This window comes from Hyla sarda, chromosome 1 (genome assembly GCF_029499605.1).
Source record: "Hyla sarda isolate aHylSar1 chromosome 1, aHylSar1.hap1, whole genome shotgun sequence".
Taxonomy (NCBI): domain Eukaryota; kingdom Metazoa; phylum Chordata; class Amphibia; order Anura; family Hylidae; genus Hyla; species Hyla sarda.
Genome location: NC_079189.1, coordinates 53699180 through 53722349, shown reverse-complemented (window position 1 = coordinate 53722349; position 23170 = coordinate 53699180). Strand labels below are relative to the sequence as shown.

General features: G+C 44.2%; 1 protein-coding gene across 2 annotated transcripts in view; it reads right to left on the bottom strand.

Moving 5' to 3' along the window:
* Positions 1-23170, bottom strand: part of ACOX3 (acyl-CoA oxidase 3, pristanoyl) — a 136424-nt gene that overhangs the window by 50232 nt on the left and 63022 nt on the right. For both annotated transcript variants that reach the window (XM_056555032.1, XM_056555033.1), the window contains exons 8-10: positions 16441-16537; positions 9507-9689; positions 6984-7106 (exon numbers count right to left, since the gene is read on the bottom strand). In XM_056555032.1, the coding sequence (XP_056411007.1) occupies positions 6984-7106; positions 9507-9689; positions 16441-16537 (403 nt within the window). The remainder of the gene's footprint in view (positions 1-6983; positions 7107-9506; positions 9690-16440; positions 16538-23170) is intronic.

Here is a 23170-nt window from a genome sequence, read left to right as displayed (position 1 = left end):
TCCATTGGGGGACACAGACCGTGGGACGTACCAAAGCCGTCCCTTGGGTGGGCAGATAAGCAGTCAGGCAGATGGCCGATCCACTGCCGCCTGCAACACTTTACGAACCCAGACTAGCATCAGCCGATGCGAAAGTATGAACTCGGTAAAACCTCGAGAAAGTGTGCAAAGACGACCAGGTAGCCGCCTTGCAAATCTGCGAAGCCGAGGCTCTATTCTGGAGAGCTCAGGATGCCCCAACAGAACGGGTAGAATGAGCCACAACCCTGAAAGGAGGGATCTTCTCCTTACAGCGATAGGCTTCCGAAATGGCGGACCGAATCCACCGAGAAAATGGTGGCCTTGGAAGCAGGTTGTCCCTGGCGACGACCTTCCGTAAGGACGAAAAAGGAATCACACTGACGAAACGAAGAAGTGATGGAGAGCTTGTGTAGTAAGCGCTCCTTAGGATGAGAAGGAGCAGGACAAAAGGACGGGAGGACAATGTCCGCATTGAGATGAAAGGCCGAGACCACCTTAGGCAAAAAGGAAGGATCTGGCCGGAAAACAACCTTGTCCTGGTGTATCACCAGAAACGGAGAATGGCAGGAAAGAGCTGCCAGTTCAGACACCCTCCGGATGGAGGTGATAGCAACAAGAAACGCCACTTTCCAAGAAAGGAGGCGGAGAGACACCTCTCTAAGGGGCTCAAAGGGTGCACCCTGGAGGGCACTCAGAACCAAATTCAAGTCCCAAGGGGGAGAGGGTGACCGATAAGGAGGAACAGCATGAGCCACTCTTTGAAGGAAGGTCCGGACATGAGAATTAGAAGCCAGAGGCCGCTGGAAAAGAACAGCAAGGGCCGAAACCTGACCTTTAAGTGAACTGAGAGACAACACTAGTTCCAACCCCGACTGCAAAAAGGAGAGAAGACGGGGAACCGAGAAGGTTACCGGGGAGAAGTCCTGAGCTTCACACCAACGAAAAGAAGAATTCTTGCGGAGGAGGGCTTACAAGCCTTGAGCATGGTGTTAATGACTTGGGAAGAGAACCCACGGGCCCTCAAAACCACCACGCCGTGAAATGCAGCGACTGTAAATTGGGGTGGCAAAGAGGACCCTGAGAGAGCAGGTCCGGGCGGAGCGGAAGGCGCAGTGGAGCGTCGTCCAGGAGCCTGACTATGTCGGCGTACCACGACCTTCGGGGCCAATCTGGAGCTACCAGAATGGCGGGGACGTCCTCTGCCTTGAGCTTCCTCAGCACCCTGGGAAGGAGCGGAAGAGGAGGGAACAGATAGGGTAGGGCAAACCCCGCCCAAGGAATCACTAGGGCGTCCACGGCAAGGGACTTGGACACAAAAGGCCGATTGTGCCGGGATGCGAAGAGGTCCACGTCCGGAATGCCCCAGAGGTCGCTGAGCTGCGTGAAGACCTCCGGATGTAGAGACCACTCACCGGGGTCGGGTGAGGACCGCCTGAGGAAGTCCGCTTCCGAGTTAAAAACTCCCGGAATGTGAATCGCCAAAATGACCGGAACCTTCTCTCCGCCCAGGTGAGAATCTTGGTCACCTCGGCCATGGCTGCCGAGCTGCGAGTACCGCCCTGTCGGTTTATGTACGCCACGGCCGTGGCGTTGTCCGACTGAACGCGGACAGGACTGGACTGAAGACGGGACTCCCAATGAAGAAGACAAAGAAGAATTGCCCGTAATTCCAATATGTTTATCGGAAGAAGGGTCTCCTGGGGAGACCAGAGTCCCTGAACCGTCCAATCCCTGAACACGCCGCCCCAGCCCGACAGGCTGGCATCCGTTGTAACAACCTGTAAGTGAAGGGGAAGAAACGACCACCCTTGGAGAAGAAGGGGGTAGCGGAGCCACCAGAGCAGAGACTGACGGACCCTGCGAGGAAGAACAATCTGACGATCGAGGGACAGAGGCGACCTGTTCCATCGAGAGAGAATCGCCAGTTGAAGGGGGCGGTAATGAAACTGGGCAAAGGGTACGGCCTTCATAGTTGCCACCATCGGATCCAGGACTTCCATACAAGTGCGGATGGAGACTGATACCTGGGTCCGAAGAGAGCGGACCCCCGACCGGAGCGCCAGGCGTTTGTCCGGCGGAAGACAAATTTGGGCAGAGGCCGTGTCGTATCGAAGTCCCAGGAAGGTTAGAGACTGGGTAGGACGGAGGACTGACTTGTCCCGGTTGATCATCCACCCGAAGCGAATCAGAATGTGGAGAGTGACATCCAGATTTTCCAGAATCTGGGCTCTGGCTGGAGCCTTGATGAGAAGGTCGTCCAGATAGGGTATCACCGAGATTCCCCTCGACCGTAATAGGCCCATCACAGGCGCAAGGATCTTTGTAAAGACCCGAGGAGCCGTGGCTAGACCGAAGGGGAGGGCTACGAATTGAAAGTGCCCCTCCTGAACCGCAAAGCGGAGGTACCGATGATGGCCCGGAAATATTGGCACATGGAGGTAGGCATCCTTGATGTCCACCGATGAAAGGAACTCCCCTTGTTCCAGGGACGCCACCACCGAACGGAGATATTCCATTCGGAAGTGGCGGATGAGAAGGTGACGGTTGAGACGGTTGAGGTCTAGGATTGGTCGCACAGAACCATCCTTCTTGGGGACCACAAAAAGATTTGAATAGAAACCCCGAAACCGTTCCCCTGGAGGAACGGGAACGATAACCCCCTGGAGAAGCAGAGACTGGAGAGCCGCTCGAAATTGCTTCGCCAGAGAAGGAGACCGGGGGGCCCGGGATCGAAAAAAGCAATACCTCGGAAGGGAGGCGAATTCGATTCGGTAACCGTTGGACACCACGTTCCTGACCCAAGAGTCCTGAATGTGTGAGGTCCAGATGTGTTGAAAAAGTAAGAGACGACCTCCCACCCGAGAAGAAACCGTGGGTGGGGCCTCACTTCATGCAGAAGTGGGTTTGCGGTTGCCCGATTTGGGCGCAAAACGGCCGGACCGGTTGGACTCCGACTTCCAAGACGGGCGTGCCCGGAACGAGGGAGCCTTTTTGTCCCACGAGGGCGCCTGCCCGGAACCCTTTGCTGGAGTCAGAGGTCCGAAAGGACCGAAAGGAAAAGGACTTCCTTTGGGAAGTAGGACGAGCCTTATTTTGAGGTAACAAGGAACTCTTCCTACTGTTGCCTCAGAGATAATCTCATCAAAGCGTTTGCCAAAAAGACGGCCACCCGTAAAGGGAAGCTCAGTGAGAGACCTTTTGGAAGCGGCATCCACATTCCAAGCTTTAAACCACATAGAGCGGTGGAGAGCCGCTAGGTGACCCACAGCAAAGGCAGAACGGGCTGACTGCATGGAAGATGCGCACAGAAAGTCCCCAGCTGTAGAGCATTGGAGAGCCAGAGCAGATAGATCCTCTGGGGGGGATCCCGTAAGATATCCTGATGGAGCTTTTGGCACCACTCCGACAGGGCCTTGGACACCCATGTCGAGGCGAAGATGGGAAGAAGAGAAGAGCCAGCTGCTTCAGAGGCGAACTTCGCTAAAGATTCTACCTTCTTGTCCCTGGGATACTCGAAGGCAGAGGCATCTGCCAGAGGCAGTGTAGTCGCCTTAGAGATCCGGGAGATTGGTGGATCCACTGAGGGAAAGGAAACCACCTTAGCGACAAAGTTCTTGTCAAATGGATAACGTTCTTGAATTGTCTTGATTCCCGGGAACCTCTTGTCTGGGTGTTACCATGTGGATTCCAGAATGTCGTCAAAGTCAGTGTGAGAGCTGAACCTTTGAGGTGCTGGCTTAGCACGATGAAAGGATACTCCTGGATTGACATCCGAAGATCCTGGGTCCTCCAAGTGAAAGGTGTCTCTTATGGCTGTCACCAATGAGTTCACCGTTGCAATTGAGTCCGAGCGGTCCTCTGAATCAGATGCCGACTCGGAAGCCTCGTCCACCAGTTCACCAGGGGAATGCGAATGAGTAGAGGCAGTCCTGGAGGGGGGCGACCCAGACCGGGTACGCTGCTCTGGCGTGGCAGAGCGGTGACTCCGAGAACGTCCTCTGGAGGAGCGACATTTGTGCCCAGATGATAGGGGGGGGGGGAGCGGGACTCACGAGGGGAATGCTCACGTCTATCTGAAGACTCAATGGAAGAGTCAGACGAGGCACCCCTAGTACACTTGTGAGATTGTGAAGTATGAGGAGACGAGGAGCGGGCCCTCTCAGAAGTCCTGCGCAGGGAAGACCCCTTCAAGGCGGACACCACTTCCCGGGAGGCCTCAGCCACCGAACGGGAGACTTGGGTCAAGTCAGCCATATACTGGGTCAGGGAAGAAACCCAGGCTGGTGGAGCGGCTGAACCCACGGGGAACGAAGGGGCATCAGGGGGTACCAGGGGGTCTGGGGGAGCAGTGGAGCAGGCAGGGCAAGTGGGCTCAGCACAGCCAGGCATCTTGGTATTACAGTGCTTACAGATATAATAAGTCACTGAAGATCCAGGTTTCTGTTTAGAGGGAGGAACAGTTCTGGGTACGATCCTAATGTGGGAAAAAGGAGACAGGAACTTTCTCACCCTAGTCTGTGTCCCCTGTCAGCTGCAGTGAGGAGAACTCGCTCCATGCAGCTAGAGAGACTGAACAGGCCCAGCCAATAGGAAGGGAGGGTGTGCCTGAAGCAAGGCACACCGTAACAGACCCCTTCTCACTGAAAATCGCGCCCACAGCGCTGATTGGAGGCTGCTTCGCGCCTCTGACAGCTCCCAGCCCTGTGGGCAGAGCTACAGGCCGGCCAAGAAGAACTGTCATGGCGCCCGCTCCTTGTCCCGAGCGCACATGTCTAGCCGCATATGCGCTCGGGGGAATGGAGTGGGCGGCCTAAATGTTGGCAGAGACTGCCGGCGAAAGTGAAAGTAAGCCGGCGCTGAAGCGCCCGGCTCGTAGCAGCGCCGCGGCTGACAGCCGCATATAAGGCACTGGACGTAGATGCACCAAACACACACACACAACATAAAGTAAAGTGCCCCATATTAAATGCCCCCTCAGGTGCCACTGCTCCCCCAGAATAAAGTGCAGCCCCTGTATAAGCCAGCCCCATAACCAGAAGGTGGGCCAAAACAGGGGGTCTTCAGAGGTTGCGAGTCCGTACCTATGGAGAAAAAGGGGGGTACTTACCTTAGTCAGAAGAACTTACCTAATGGAGTCTTCAGTCAGCTTTTTGTCCCTGCATCACGCCTAGCTGCTATGCGCGAGCGAGGCGAGCAGAGAAAATAGGGGGACCCGGACTCATGAGGTAGCAACTCAGACGCTGACCGTTGGCGAGGGGGGTGAACAGCGCATATACGCAATGTCTGTGCCCCCTTACTTGAAATGGGGAAACAGGGAACCGGAGTCCCTGAGTCCCCACCGGAAAACAGAAAAGAAAAAAGAATAAAAAAACTAACACGTCCCTATACTAGGAAAATAAAAAATCAGAAGACCTGGTCTGGAGAATCCAGACCATGTCCACCTCCTTCAGACACTAAGCTTAAACTGATTAGCTCAGAGCCTGAAGGTGGGTATATCCTGCTGGGAGGAGCTGACTTTTTTTATTACCATAGTGTCACACCTCCTAGAAACAGCAGCATACACCCACGGTCTGTGTCCCCCAATGGAGCCAATAGAGAAATATATTATATTGCCATAAAGGAAAAAAGATAGGAAAAAATATATCCATGAGCTCTCGTTACAGGCTAGCTATCTATAGGTGGCATTGTAGAGAACTGTAGGCAACTTACCTAGCCGCGGTCCAGCAGTGTCCTTAATTTTTGCTGCTGCGCTGAAGCCGTTGATCCATTGCTACGACTGACAGGTAGAGCAGATGCCAGCCAATTAAGCATGGATCCTGTGTTCCTAGCTGTCTAATGGTGGTATGCCTGTTATTGTGTTTTTTTTTGTATTGTTGCTTTGCTTCTGAATCGCTTGTGACCCGTTTTACCCCTTCTGTCTTTGTGATTTGGATCTTGATGATCTAATTCAGACCACCCCTCTGCGTGCTGATTTGGACATTGACGTGACATCCAAGTACTGACCCTGCTTTGCTGACATTGGCCCTCATTTACTAAGAGTGGAGTGTAGTTTTCTTTTTGAGTTTTTTCTTTCAGTTTTTTCCATGGTATTTACTATTGTATCTTGTAGTTGGTGATTTTCCCTACGTTTTCCTATTTTTACACATGCTCTGAGCTGTCAGGTTTTCCAGAGCTCAAATCCACCAATATATGTAGGAACATTAGTAAATTTGTAGATATTTTTTCAAAAATGTATTTTTTTTTTTTTTTTTAAAGACACACTCCTTTTTCCTGAGGTATTTTTTTGCGTAAAGTGGAGAGTTAGGATTTTTTGGAATTTTCTTTGTCAGGATTTCTGGTGCACGACACATGTGACACAAAAAATCCTACAAAATCTACTCAGAAAAACCTTAGTAAATTAGGCCTAATGTCTTCCCTATCCCTCTTCATTTTCATTTCGTTAGTTAGGAACAGTTAAAATTGGGGGCTCGCTGCCTAGGGTGGATCATCCAAATAGGCGAGACAGGGTAGTTGATGGATAAAAGGGCTGCACGTCCTTACAGACAGTTTTCTTATTTAGGGAGGAAAGCTACTTTGTATAAAGAAGAAACTCAGAATTGCAAGAACATACAAAAAAAAAAAAACACCAGCAAAAAGGTTCAGTGCAGGAGGTGCACACATAAGAGGAGGGAGCTGGGAAATCCTTATTGTGACGCCCAAGAAAATTTTCAAATGAAGAGTAAAGTTTGGCTTGCTGATCCACATTTGCATTGCAAACAAGCCTCTTCACTGTGTCTTTGGTGGCCTGTAGACCTATCCAAAATGTATCCAGCCCTGGCTAAGAGCACACAAACGGGGTCCCCATTTGCACTAAATTGCCTGTTCCGATATCCCCCAAATACTTTTATGGAGAATAAATGTGGGGATACAAAATCTCAATTTTAATTACGAAAAGATATGATCATAAAATCACCATTATTTACCTGTCTTGGGCTCCGATCTTTCATCATAATCCCGACCTGAAGTTCAATTAGGTTAATAAAGAAGGTCTTGGAGAAGTAGTCTAAAGCGTAGGCTGCGGCTAGGTAAGGAATCAGTCTCCATTGCTGAAGATAGTATAACAAAAATTGTTAAAAGGAGAGAACAATAATACAACCATAAATAAACCACGTAGTTTAGAAGGTTGATAGCCTGACATTCTGACAAGTTCCTAAGCTCAACCTGGCTATTCCAAATTTGCTAGGAGGTTCCCTACATATACCCCTAATAAAACTGGACAAAAGCAGATTCATTATGTTCACAATATTTAACAAATATAAGACAACTTAAAGGGGTACTGTTCCGAGCCGGGAGCTCGTGACATCATAGCCCTGCCCCCTCATGACATCACGCCCTGCCCTCTCAATGCAAGTCTATGGGAGGGGGAGTGACAGCCTTCATGCCCCCTCCCATAGACTTGCACTGAGGTGTGGGGCGTGACATCATGAGGGGGTGGGGCTATGGCGTCCCGAGCTCCCGTTGCCGGCTACAGCGTTCGGAACAGTTTGTTCCAAACACTGAGCAGCGGAGTACCCCTTTAAGTCCCACTCTGGGAACCCCACATGTTGTGGGGCCCCAGAAGACTTCAGCCTAGGTTGGCCCCAATGACAGTGTAAACAGGGCTCCCCGTCTCCATTCTCACCAGTGAGTGGGTCTTAAAAGGGTACTTTGGTGGTAAACATTTTTGTAAACAGATTTGTAAATTACTTCTATTAAAAAATCTTTACCCTTCCTGTACTTTTTAGCAGCTGTATGCTACAGAGGAAATTCTGTTCTTTTTTAAATTTCTTTTATGTCTTGTCCACACTGCTCTCTGCTGACACCTGATGCCCGTATCAGGAACTGTTCAGAGCAGGAGAAAATCCCCATTACAAACCTATGCTGCTCTGGACAGTTCCTGACACGGACAGAGGTGTCAGCAGAGAGCACTGTGGACAAGACAAAAAAGAAATTCAAAAAGAACAGAATTTCCTCTGTAGCATATAGCTGCTAAAAAGTACTGGAAGGGTAAAGATTTTTTAATAGAAGTAATTTGCTAATCTGTTTATCTTTCTGGCACCAGTTGACTTATAAATACCTAAAAAAATAATGTTTATTTTTAAGTTAACCTTTAAGTTATTATTATTTCTGTATAGTCCTGGCTCTCGGTAACGTGATGTCTCTGTACCACCTTGCAGAAATATTGGCCAATTCTAATTGCTTCCTAAACATGATCTCTGTATTTCCATCATCGGTATCATTGTTCTCTTTTCTAAAGGTCCTCCTCGTTATTCTTATAAAATAAAAGCAAACTTTATTTACAATAAGAAATTTGAGGAAAACATGTCTTTGCGGGTCAGACACAACATACAGGATTAATCTTTAGAAGCCAAGTGGCCAGTTGCATGGATACTCATGGTAAAACAAAAAAAAAGTAAGTATTATATTGGGATCTTCTCTAGTACTTTTTGATGCCCTTAAAATGGAGCTGTCAACCTGATAAAGTCCAGTCTGTAGGTACCATGTTCTAGAGCAAGATAAGCTGAGTAGATTGATACAATGGTTCAGGGATAACTTGTCATTTATTCATGTAAATCTCAGCTCATTCTAAGATAATTAGTCAAGTGGGCGGTCTTACTAGTGATTGATTGCTTTCTTTACATGAACACTTAAAGGAGAACTCCAGACCATAAAAATTGTCCCCCATAGTGCCGGCAGTAAAAAAATTAAAGATGTACATACTTTTCTGCGCTCCCCCGGCTCCGGTCTCCGCCGCAATCCACTTCCTGGTTGTCGGTGGTCGGATAAATCAGCCAATAACCAGCCGCAGCGCAGTCCGACTCGGTCGGCGATAGGCTGAGCGTCAGTGTGATGTTTTCGGCCCCGGCCGCAGGTGCCGGTGTAGTGAAGAATTTTGTGTCCTGAAGCGTTTTCACACTGCCGCTCAGCCTATCGCCGGCCAAGTCGGATTGCGCTGCGGCTGGTGATTGGCTGATTCATCCGACCACCGGCAACCAGGAAGTGGATTGCGGCAGAGACCGGAGCCAGTTACCGGAGGCCCCGGGGGAGCAGAGGAAGGTATGTACATCTTTATTTTTTTACTGTCGGCACTATGGGGGACAATTTTTATGGTCTGGAGTTCTCCTTTAATCACAGATAGCTGTCAATCACTGACCAGGACCGCCTACTTAGCCCAGAATTAGTAGCATTTGGCCTTTAAAAAGGTCACAGAGAAAGCTAAATAGTGTACAGTTCATTTGAATGGTACAGCTTCAGTCTATTGTTGTCTATGTCCATGGGTTATACTGTAAAGCATAGCACTAAATGCTGTTTAAAACAGCTCAGGCAAGATGGCATCCCCAATAATAATGCACAAAAAATGAAATAAAAAAAATAGAAAATAAAAAACAGATTCGATAAAAAAAATAATCTGAATCTGTATCTGAGTCTCTAATCCCGAAAACAAACATAAGTGATCCATACCATACCTGTAATTGATACTCAAGAACCGGTATTTCTTCCTTATCAGTGGGTCCAAACTGGCGGCGTGTTGCAGAGAAGCGGATAGCAATAGTAATGGCAAGCTTCAGGTTTGTGACTGCCATGCCGGTGATGGATACCCTACCACTGGACAAAGTGCCGAGAGAAGCGCCAAGACGCTGCTTTGGGTCCTGCAGAAATTTCCATAGCAAAACATCATAAGTAATGCATAGTTAATACACTGAATTAAAAAATAAACTACCAAGTAAGATGGGCAGATGCTAAAGATTTTTGCTGGCCAAAAAAGCCAGTTTAGACCATTTTCTGCCGCGCATCAGTCCATTCTCTAATCACAAGTAACAGATGCTTACCGATCACAGATATCGGTCAGTAAGTTGATCTGTGTGGAAAAGCTGCAAAGGCATTCACTATGCACAAATGATCTGCGTCCCAGCGATGGAAGCCCAGACCAGGCCACAGATCAAGGCAGAGATCGATCTGTTTTTATTTTTATTTTTTTCCGAATTATCCTTTTAATTTAATACATGCCATGGGAGAACTACTGTGCCCCCAATGATTATGATCATGTAGTTTAGACAAAAAGACAGCTTAGGGGGTGACCTACTAACTATGTATAAATATATCAGGGGACCCTGACCTATTTATACACAGGACTGTATCTATAACAAGGGGGCATCCTCTAGACCTAGAGAATAGAAGGTTTCTACACCAGCACAGATGGGGGTTCTTTACTGTAGAAACAGTGAGACTGTGGAATTGTCTGCCGGAGGAAGTGGCCACGGTGAACTAACTTAAAGAGTAGGGTCACACGTGCCATATTTTGTTGCATATTTACTGTTGCTTATTTTACGATTCATCACTTTGTTATACCTCCTTTGGCCGGACGCACCACGGTGCCAGCCTGTACCTTGCTGGGACCATCCACTTCATTGGGATCGCATACTTGCACAGAGGCCGGACACCACTCCGTGCCAGCGCCGACATCTGCCCTCACCTTGAGACTGCCACTCCTGAGGACACCGGCTGCATACTGTTAGTAAGTAGAACTATATCACGGCAAATAGGTACCATCTAGCATTATTGAATTTACATTGCAATATATCGCTCCCTGAAGCAAGCACATTACATCGCTCCTTGAACTGTGTTATTCTACTACCGGACTTTTCTATATACGGATTCTTCACGATACACAAACTATATATTTATGCATATGTTATTTTAAGGTGGTTGTCTTACAGTTACATTTTATGTATTTTGTTCTTATGCTATTATTTTAACATTTGGTGCAAGGGCCCTGTCCAGATGGGAGATTTAATTTGTTAATAAATCCGCCTATTTCATTTTTACCCTTGATTCAGGTTCTTCATACAATTTATTTTATTTTATTATTCATTATATTTTTTCTATTACTCATACTATTATATTTCAAATTAGTTTCTATTATAATTACGGTACTATTATTAACACTACCACCCTTCTTTTTTTTTTCTTCTTCTCTTTGTCTCTTTCTCTTTTCTCCCTTTTTCTCACTATCCTTTGAGGACTGGGCATTTATAATAATTTTATTATATACGTATTCTCCATTTAATTAGGTCTTTTGGGATTTAGACTACCATATTTTTCGTCGTATAAGACGCACTTTTTCTTCCCGAAAAAGTCGGTGCGTCTTATACGGCGAATACACCCCTATCGCGGCGGTCCCTGCGGCCATCAACAGCCGGGACCCGCGGCTAATACAGGACATCACTGATCGCGCTGATGCCCTGTATTAACCCTTCAGACTGAAGGAAAGTGACACTAACCCGGCTGTTCAGTCGGGCTGTTCGGGACCGCCGCGGTGAAATCGTCGACTGAATAGCCGTGTTAGTGCTTACAGAACACCGGGAGGGACCTAACCTGCCTCCTCGGTGTCTTCTCCGTTCAGGGATCCCCTGTATGGCCGGCGCTCTCCTTCCTCATCGTCGCGTACGTGCGTCGGCGTGCGTAACGACGTGATGGCGGCGACGGAGAGCGAGGATACCCGGCCGGCAGCAGAGACGTCCGGGCATGCTGGGAGTTGTAGTTTTGCAACATCTGGAGGTCCGCAGGTTGAAGACCACTATTGGGTTCAAAATCTTTATTTTTTTAGATTTTGCACCTCTAAATTGGGTGCGTCTTATACGCCGGTGCGTTCTATAGGGCGAAAAATACGGTAATCCAGTTAATCTCAGGATAGCATACCTGAGTGAGCTACACATAGGGTGCATGCACACCACGTTTTTGTTATACAGTACCCGTATATGGTTTCAAGTTAAAAACCTTATGGAACTGTATAGAAAACTGTATGCATTGACTTAACATTGTAAACTGTATGTCAAACACATCATCCAGTTTAGTCCATTTTGCATCTCATACAGTTTTGTCCAGTTTTTTACCAGTATCCAAAACTGTAGCCTACCACGTTTCTTGGTCCGGGTGAAAAACTGTATTAAACTGTATACAGTTTTTTTTTAACATGGGAGTCAATGGGAACTGTACAGAACTGTATGTGCGTACGGTTCCATCAGGTTTTCACCATACGGTTTTTGACTTTGCACAGTTTTTTTTCTTGGAATTTCAATCAAACAAGTGAAACTTTATTCAAAATTGAGTGAAAAGTTAAAAACGTTTACGTTTTTTTTCTAAAAAAAACGGATGCAACCGGACATCATTTTTCAAACAGTATACGGTTTTCAACCGTATATGGGTTAAAATTTGTACACACTTTTTGATACAGTTTAGTCAGGTTTTGAGGAATCCGTTTTTCATCAAAAATCTCATACATGAATTGTATTGCAAAAACATGGTGTGCATGCACCCATACCCTCCTTGCTTATATATTTGACTATTTTCCGATTCATTGACTTCAATGGGTAGGAAAATAAGCAGCAGCAAACAAGGAGCAAAATAGAGAATGTGTGACCCAACCCAAAGATTTCAAAAGGGGCCTGGATGTATTTCTGCAGAGTAATAATAATAATAATAATAATAATAATATAGGTTATAGTCAATAGATTCAGAAGGTGGTACATTGATTTAAGGATAAATACAGTCAGAAATAAATTTTTAAGGATAAATACAGTCAGAAATAAATTTTTAGCCCTAATATGAGGAAGATTGGTTTATGGTGTTTTTGGATCTCCTCTGGATTAACATTATGGGGTCATAGGCTGAACTGGATGGCTGTATGTCTTTTTTAATGGACATCTGAAATCTCTAATGTAAGGCAGACTTAAAGGGGTATTCCAGGCAAAACCTTTTTTTATACATATCAACTGGCTCCGGAAAGTTAAACAGATTTGTAAATTACTTCTATTAAAAAATCTTAATCCTTCCAATAGTTATTAGCTTCTGAAGATTTCTGTCTAACTGCTCAATGATGATGTCACGTCCCGAGAGCTGTGCATGATGGGAGAATATCCCCATAGGAACTGCACAGCTCCCGGGACGTGAGTCATCAGAGAGCAGTTAGACAGAAAACAACGACTCAACTTCAGAAGCTAATAACTATTAGAAGGATTAAGATTTTTTAATAGAAGTAATTTACAAATCTGTTTAACTTTCCGGAGCCAGTTGATATATAAAAAAAAAGTTTTGGCCTGGAATACCCCTTTAAGAGTCGCTATGAGCTATTTTATCACTGCGTTATCAATAACAGGTTATAACACCTGCCCCCCTAGGAGTTCAAGGCACAATAAAAAATAAATAAAAGATATATAATGTTCCCATCCACTCCCTTTATAACTCCCCAACTTCTAGTTATAACACTGCTTTAATGAAAAATTGTGTTCCCCATAAAACAACAATTCTGAGGCATCTCTACTTAGAACTTTACACTGTAATGTTTCTCTGTTATTCCTTTTTTGAAAAAACATAAATAAAGTGTTTGTCCGTCCCCAAACATTGTGCTAAAGTATCCAGTAGGAATACCAGAGGATCTGGACAATGCAGAGTTCTTTATTTACAACTACAACTCCCACCAGTCCACTACTGCCTGCTGTTCAGTGGCTGCTACACCTAGTACTAGTCCATCACTGCCTGTTGTCCACTGGCTACAACTACCACCAGACCACCATCCTTCTTGTTGCTGTTAGTACCAGCCAGGCTTACACATACACAACCAATGATCCCAAAAAAAGGGATAATTTGTTTGGCTTTTTATACAAAAGTTATTTCTTCTTTACCATTTCAGGACATCATACCTGTTGCAACTCCCATAAGTGAGAATTTTTGAACCACTTGGAAAAAGCCATTGGGTCTCCCTATACCACTGTGTGCATTTTAACCCTTGCAGGCATCTGCCAACAAAAAGTAATTTTATATCCTTTAGTTTAAATGGTCACTGTCAGATACAAAAACTTTTCATATGTTGTAAAGCATGCAAAACCAATAGGTTTTGCAATTGCTTTCATTAGAAAATTTTCAGTATTTCATACTGAAACTGCCCCCCCCCCTGCTTGAACACATACTAGTCCTGCTGTGTCCATGCATCATCACCTATGTCATGGACACATTTCCTTGATTGACAACTGTGAGTGAAGGCTCATAGCTGGAGGAAAAATCCTCCCACTGTCAGCTGTGTCCCGCTACTTTCAGTGAGGACAAGCTGGGAGTTGTAGTTTCGCTAATGCTAGGGGAGATGTGAGTAGACAGCATACTGAGAGAGGGGGCGGAGACCTGCACAGTGAGGCCACGCCCCCTCCCTTTGAGAGGTATTCAGACTAGTGAGCTAAATTAAAAGTGTAATAAAAAATAAATAAAAGTGCTAGACACATAAAAATTAGATGTACATGTTCAGGATTAGGTACTGAGTGACATATTAAAAAAATATATTTTTTTGTTGGATCTGATGGGTATACGTTAAAGGGTAGCTCCCACCATCATGTTTTTTTTTTGTTTTTTTTCTGTCCCTGCCTATTGCCCTTCTATCCCTAAAACCCTCCCTGCCTTTATTTTTTTTTTTTTACTATTTTAAAAATGGCATTTAGTTTGCCTGGTAGTGTGCTCACTACCAGGCAGACTTCCCCAGCAGGCACCACGTCACTGATGCCTGCTGGGGGCCAACTTCTGCCCTTAGTTCTCCTAACAGGGTGCCTCCAGCTGTTTCACCACTACAACTCTCAGCATGCCCTGACATCTACTGGCTGTCAGGGCATGCTGGGAGTTGTAGTGGGGAAACAACTGGAGGCACACCGTGATGGCCGCACATCCCGCTCCCCGCCGCGCAGCCCGCAACCCCCCCCCCCCCGGCCCCATCGCACCGCTCAACTCCCCCCCCCCACCCCCCCTTTAGTTCACCTACTCAGTGTCCCTCCAGCTGTTTCCCCACTAAAACTCCCAGCTTGCCCTGACATCTACTGGTTGTCAGGGCATGCTGGGAGTTGTAGTGGGGAGACAACTGGAGGCACACCGTGATGGCCCATCCCGCCGCACAGCCCCCTGGCCCCGCTGCGCCGCACAACCCACTACCCTGCCCTCCCCCCGGCCCGCAAAAACATTCAGTAACAGACACAACATAGATAATCTTACCTGTTGCCGGGGCCTGCCAGGGAGCCTGCACGCGTCCTCTTCATTCAAAGCACTCGCTCCCGCCTGTCTGATTGACAGGCGGGAGCGAGCACCGCAGTGAATGAATTTCGACTCGTTGCCAGGCTTCAATGAGTCGAAATTCATTAGTGACGTCACTGCCCAATGCATTCGGCCACTAGGAGGGCGACCCCTAGTGGCCGAATTTAAAAGTGATTTTAAACTGTTTTAAAATCACTTTTTTTAATTAAACTATATTAGAGATATGTTGTAGTACTTAAGTACTACAACATATCAATTTTTTGATTTCATGACAGTGCCCATTTAAGCATACCAAATCCGATGTGTGTTTTTGAAACCAACCTGTTAGTTACCAAGGGTTACTGCATGTTGCACTAACTTTTACATTGACTTCGCCTTAAAATTATTTGACTATATATTCCGAGGTGACCTAGCAGCGTTCTACAGGGCTTGTTCGTCGACATCCAAACTTTTTTAGAAAATGCCTGCAAGCTCGGTGAACCGAACTTTGGAAAAGCTAGTTTAAAGTGGTACTCCGGTGAAAACCCTTTTTTCCTTTAAATCAACTGGTGGCAGAAAGTTAAACATATTTGTAAATTACTTCTATTAAAAAATCTTAATCCTTCCTGTACTTATTAGCTGCTGAATACTACAGAGGAAATTCTTTTCTTTTTGGAATGCTCTCTGATGACATCACGAGCACAGTTCTCTCAGCTGACATTATTATAATAATAATAACACTTTATTTATTGTTGTCCTTAGTGGGATTTGAACCCAAGTCCCCAGCACTGCAAGGCAGCAGTGCTAACCACTGAGCCACCATGCTGCCCTTAGCATACATCTGCTATGCATCTGCTATGCATCTGCTATGCATGGTTGCTAAAATGGACAGAGATGTCAGCAGAGAGCACTGTGCTCGTGATGTCATCAGTGTTCCAAAAAGAAAGGAATTTCCTCTGTAGCATTCAGCAGCTAATAAGTACTGGAAGGATTAAGATTTTTTAATAGAAGTCATTTACAAATATGTTTAACTTTCTGCCACCAGTTGATTTAAAAGAAAAAAGGTTTTCACCGGAGTACCCCTTTAACTCTACAAAAAACTAATGGTAAAGAAAACCTTTTAAATATATTGCATCATATGAAGATGAACAGAGATTTTCTGTTAAAAAAAGGCAGAAATAATGCTATTTGTCTGCAAATGATGCAATAAAAAAAGTTTTTTTTTTTTTTTTTTTTTAACTTTGTTACCGGTATGTTTTGGAGTGCTGTGGTTTTTCATCTTTGGATAGACAAAATAATCCATATAAAATCTTACATAATAAAGTATCAAATATTTCTGTCTATCTATAATTGCACCTTGTATGCACTTGTGTAGTTCCCTCCGGAGGAAATGTCGCCAGTCCGGTTTAAAAGGTTTTCTTGGGGGATTCGAACACTGTGAAAAACTGCAAAACTGTAAGAAAAAAAAAAAAAAAGATCTCATAAAAAGATAAATAACTACAACTGGACAAGTATATTGTATCATAAGGAAGACTTTCGATCTGCTATGGCTACTCTTACAATAGTGTTTCTCTCTGGCTACTCTTGCAACAGTGTTTTCCAAACAATGTGTCTCTAGCTGTTGCAAAACTTCAACTCCCAGCATGCCCAGACAGCCTTCGGCTGTCTGGGCATGCTGGGAGTTGTAGTTTTGCAACAGCTAGAGGCACACTGTTTGGAAAACACCGTCTTACGAAAACGTCAGGACATTCCTCACTATGCGACCTCTGTCAAGCCACCATTAAAGGGGTACTCCGCCCCTGGCATCTTATCCCCTATCCAAAGGATAGGGGATAAGATGTTAGATCACCGCGGTCCCGCAACTGGGGACCATGGGGATCGCCGCTGCAGCACCCCGCTATCATTACCGCGCAGAGCGAGTTCGCTCTGTGCGTAATGACGGGCGATACAGGGGCCGGAGCAGCGTGACGTCATGGCTCCGCCCCTCATGACATCACGGCCCGTCCCCTTAATGCAAGTCTATGGCAGGGGGCTTGACGACCGCCACGCCCCCTCCCAGACTTGTATTGACAGGGGAGGACCGTGACGTCACGAGGGGCGGAGCTGTGACGTAACGCTGCTCCGGCCCCTGTATTGCCCATCATTACGTGCAGAGCGATCTCGCTCTGCGCGGTAATGATAGCGGGGTGCTGCAGCAGCGATCTCCGGGGTCCCCAGCAGCGGGACCGCGGCGATCTGACACCTTATCCCCTATCCTTTGGATAGGGGATAAGATGTCTAGGGGCGGAGTACCCCTTTAAGTATAATACAATATAACAAAAAAAAACTTGGCAGCGCCTCTTGAATTTATTTCGAGCTCTCGTTTCTAGTAAAAGCTGAAGGTTTGTTTTATCTTGGCGTTGGTGTGTTACTAACCCTGCAGAATATTTACTGTAGCCATAAATATTTATGTGAACTGCAAAATGAATGAAACTATGGATACATTATGTGTAACCACCCGAGCAGAGATCTATCGCACCAGAAAGCCTATACCTGAGGTTCCCATAGACAAAAAATTAGTAAAGTCACGATTCCTTTAAGAGGATATGCAGGATTAGAATAACAGAGCTAATTTCTTTAAAAAAAAACACAAAGAGCGCTACCCATTTCCTCAGGCTGTGTGTGGTATTGCAGCACAGATCCGTTAAATGGAGTAATACCACACACAACCTAAATGTAATACCACACACAACCTAAATGTAATACCACACACAACCTAAATGTATTGCCATTCACAGCCTAAATGTATTACCACACACAACCTAAATGTATTACCACACACAACCTAAATGTAATACCACACACAACCTAAATGTATTACCACACACACCCTAAATGTATTACCACACACAACCTAAATGTATTACCACACACAGCCTAAATGTATTACCACACACAACCTAAATGTATTACCACACACAGCCTAAATGTATTACCACACACAACCTAAATGTATTACCACACACAACCTAAATGTATTACCACACACAACCTAAATGTATTGCCATACACAGCCTAAATGTATTGCCATACACAGCCTAAATGTATTACCACACACAACCTAAATGTATTACCACACACAACCTAAATGTATTACCACACACACAACCTAAATGTATTACCACACACAACCTAAATGTATTACCACACACACAACCTAAATGTAATACCACACACACCCTAAATGTATTACCACACACAACCTAAATGTATTACCACACACAACCTAAATGTATTACCACACACAACCTAAATGTATTACCACACACACAACCTAAATGTATTACCACACACAACCTAAATGTATTACCACACACACACCCTAAATGTATTACCACACACAACCTAAATGTATTACCACACACACACCCTAAATGTATTACCACACACAACCTAAATGTATTACCACACACACAACCTAAATGTAATACCACACACACCCTAAATGTATTACCACACACAACCTAAATGTATTACCACACACAACCTAAATGTATTACCACACACAACCTAAATGTATTGCCATTCACAGCCTAAATGTAATACCACACACAACCTAAATGTATTACCACACACAACCTAAATGTATTACCACACACAACCTAAATGTATTGCCATACACAGCCTAAATGTATTGCCATACACAGCCTAAATGTATTGCCATACACAGCCTAAATGTATTACCACACACAACCTAAATGTATTACCACACACAACCTAAATGTATTACCACACACACAACCTAAATGTATTACCACACACAACCTAAATGTATTACCACACACACAACCTAAATGTAATACCACACACACCCTAAATGTATTACCACACACAACCTAAATGTATTACCGCACACACACACCATAAATGTATTACCACACACAACCTAAATGTATTACCACACACAACCTAAATGTATTGCCATACACAGCCTAAATGTATTACCACACACAACCTAAATGTATTACCACACACACAACCTAAATGTAATACCACACACACCCTAAATGTATTACCACACACAGCCTAAATGTAATACCACACACAACCTAAATGTATTACCACACACAACCTAAATGTATTACCACACACAACCTAAATGTATTGCCATACACAGCCTAAATGTATTGCCATACACAGCCTAAATGTATCACCACACACAACCTAAATGTATCACCACACACAACCTAAATGTATTACCACACACAACCTAAATGTATTACCACACACACAACCTAAATGTATTACCACACACAACCTAAATGTATTACCACACACACAACCTAAATGTAATACCACACACACCCTAAATGTATTACCACACACAACCTAAATGTATTACCACACACACACCCTAAATGTATTACCACACACAACCTAAATGTATTACCACACACAACCTAAATGTATTTCCACACACAACCTAAATGTATTACCACACACAACCTAAATGTATTGCCATACACAGCCTAAATGTATTACCACACACAACCTAAATGTATTACCACACACACAACCTAAATGTAATATCACACACACCCTAAATGTATTACCACACACAACCTAAATGTATTACCACACACAACCTAAATGTATTGCCATTCACAGCCTAAATGTAATACCACACACAACCTAAATGTATTACCACACACAACCTAAATGTATTACCACACACAACCTAAATGTATTGCCATACACAGCCTAAATGTATTGCCATACACAGCCTAAATGTATTACCACACACAACCTAAATGTATTACCACACACACCCTAAATGTATTACCACACACACCCTAAATGTATTACCACACACACAACCTAAATGTATTACCACACACAACCTAAATGTATTACCACACACAACCTAAATGTATTACCACACACAACCTAAATGTAATACCACACACAACCTAAATGTATTACCACACACAACCTACATGTATTACCACACACAACCTAAATGTATTGCCATACACAGCCTAAATGTATTGCCATACACAGCCTAAATGTAATACCACACACAACCTAAATGTATTACCACACACAACCTAAATGTATTACCACACACAACCTAAATGTATTACCACACACAACCTAAATGTATTACCACACACAACCTAAATGTAATACCACACACAACCTAAATGTATTGCCATACACAGCCTAAATGTAATACCACACACACCCTAAATGTATTACCACACACAACCTAAATGTATTGCCATACACAGCCTAAATGTAATACCACACACAACCTAAATGTATTACCACACACAACCTAAATGTATTACCACACACAACCTAAATGTATTACCACACACAACCTAAATGTATTTCCCCACACAACCTAAATGTATTACCCCAAACAACCTAAATGTATTACCACACACAACCTAAATGTATTACCACACACCCCCTAAATGTATTACCACACACCCCCTAAATGTATTACCACACACACCCTAAATGTATTACCACACACAACCTAAATGTATTACCACACACACCCTAAATGTAATACCACACACAACCTAAATGTATTACCACACACACCCTAAATATAATACCACACACAACCTAAATGTAATACCACACACAACCTAAATGTAGTGCCATACACAACCTAAATGTAATACCACACACAACCTAAATGTAGTGCCATACACAACCTAAATGTAATACCACACACACCCTAAATGTATTACCACACACCCTTAATGTAGTGCCATACACAACCTAAATGTATTACCACACACACCCTAAATGTATTACCACACACAACCTAAATGTATTACCACACACAACCTAAATGTAATACCACACACAACCTAAATGTATTACCACACACAACCTAAATATATTACCACACACAACCTAAATGTATCACCACACACACCCTAAATATATTACCACACACAACCTAAATGTATTACCACACACAACCTAAATGTATTACCACACACCCCCTAAATGTATTACCACACACCCCCTAAATGTATTACCACACACCCCCTAAATGTATTACCACACACACCCTAAATGTATTACCACACACAACCTAAATGTATTACCACACACCCTAAATGTAATACCACACACAACCTAAATGTATTACCACACACACCCTAAATATAATACCACACACAACCTAAATGTAATACCACACACAACCTAAATGTAGTGCCATACACAACCTAAATGTAATACCACACACAACCTAAATGTAGTGCCATACACAACCTAAATGTAATACCACACACACCCTAAATGTATTACCACACACCCTAAATGTAGTGCCATACACAACCTAAATGTATTACCACACACACCCTAAATGTATTACCACACACAACCTAAATGTATTACCACACACAACCTAAATGTAATACCACACACAACCTAAATGTATTACCACACACAACCTAAATATATTACCACACACAACCTAAATGTATCACCACACACACCCTAAATATATTACCACACACAACCTAAATCTATTACCACACACAACCTAAATGTATTATCACACACAACCTAAATGTATTACCACACACAACCTAAATGTATTACCACACACAACCTAAAAGACAGGGTGGTGCTGATCTTGGAGGAAATTAGCTCTGTCTTTCTATTCCTCGATAACCCCTTCAATTAAACTGCCTAAAAATGCTGTGATCATTCTCCACATAGTAATGTTATTAAATAGGACACATAACATGCAATTTAACATGAGCCCACTGGGGCCACCACTGATCCTTGGAGAGTTGGGTGCTTCAGCTTTTTTAACACCAACTGGTTCTCTTCAATGTGAGCCAGTACTGTCAAAGACATCTCTCTAGCCAAGCAGTCCCCTCTTTTGCACCAACAATGAGGAACCACAAAATCAATAACTCTACCTTTAGGAGGAGACTCATGTTTGGCTTGTATGACTTTCATGTCTATAGAGATGGCTTACTACCAGCCTTCCAATAAAGTAGACAACACATGTGTTACTCACATGGGTTACAGTGGCCCCTTTTTGAAGGCTGCAATCCTCTGTTTTCCAACTCTCATCAGTGGTGCAGCCTCCCTTGCAGACTGAATCTCACCTAGTTTTTAAAGAGTACCTGTCATCAAACCATATTTTCTAAACTAACTCAGATTATATTCACTAACTACTCCTAACACCCCTTCTTCCCTAAAAAAAATTCTGAGCTTTAAGAAGCTGTGTATCATACCTTTCCCCTTGCTCATATTGTGTGAGCTCCCAGCAGAAGTGAGTGGGCGTTCCCCAGCAGGGGAGACGTCACTGAAGCCTGGGAGAGCTGTGACCTGCCATGCCCCGCACGCACTTCCTGAGTTTGGACTTCTACAAGTCCGGGTGGAGACCAAATAAACCGTTTGGGAACAGAACAGAGCCCCCTAGTGGCTGTTTTTTCAAACACATTTAAAACATATAAAGGTTGAAAAATTTTTACAGCACGTAAATAGCAAAGTGTCTAATAATAACATAAGTTACAGTATATTAAAAGTTTAGTTTGGTGACAGGTACACTTTAAAGAGAACCTCTCATGATCTTGTTACATTTTTTAATCCTTCCAGTTCACTGCCCCCATCATGATAAAACACCCCCTGCCTTTATTATTATTATTATTTTTTTTAGTTTTCTACCATGATATTGCTCTGTATTTTCTGCTCAGTCTCAGTCAGATTCACAGACTGTAAAGTGGCGTTCTCCAGCAGGCGTGACATCATCTGAAGCCATACAGGGGAGAACTTCCTCCCTCAATCTGCTACACACAGACCAGAGCAGCTCAGTGTGAGATGAGCTATGATTGGAAAAGGATGCACACCCTCAGTATTTCCTGATTTTTTACTTCTGCCAGGCCAGCAGGAGTCCAAAGTCTGTGCAAAAGATGGGGGAAAATGTGCTCTGGACAAGTAGGGAGACACCTAGTGGCAGCTTTTTTTAAACACAAAGAAAAATTAGAAAACTTCATTTTTTTAAACAAAGTGCAATAGAAAGATTTTTTATCTACCATAAGGAGTGCAATAGCAAAACTTT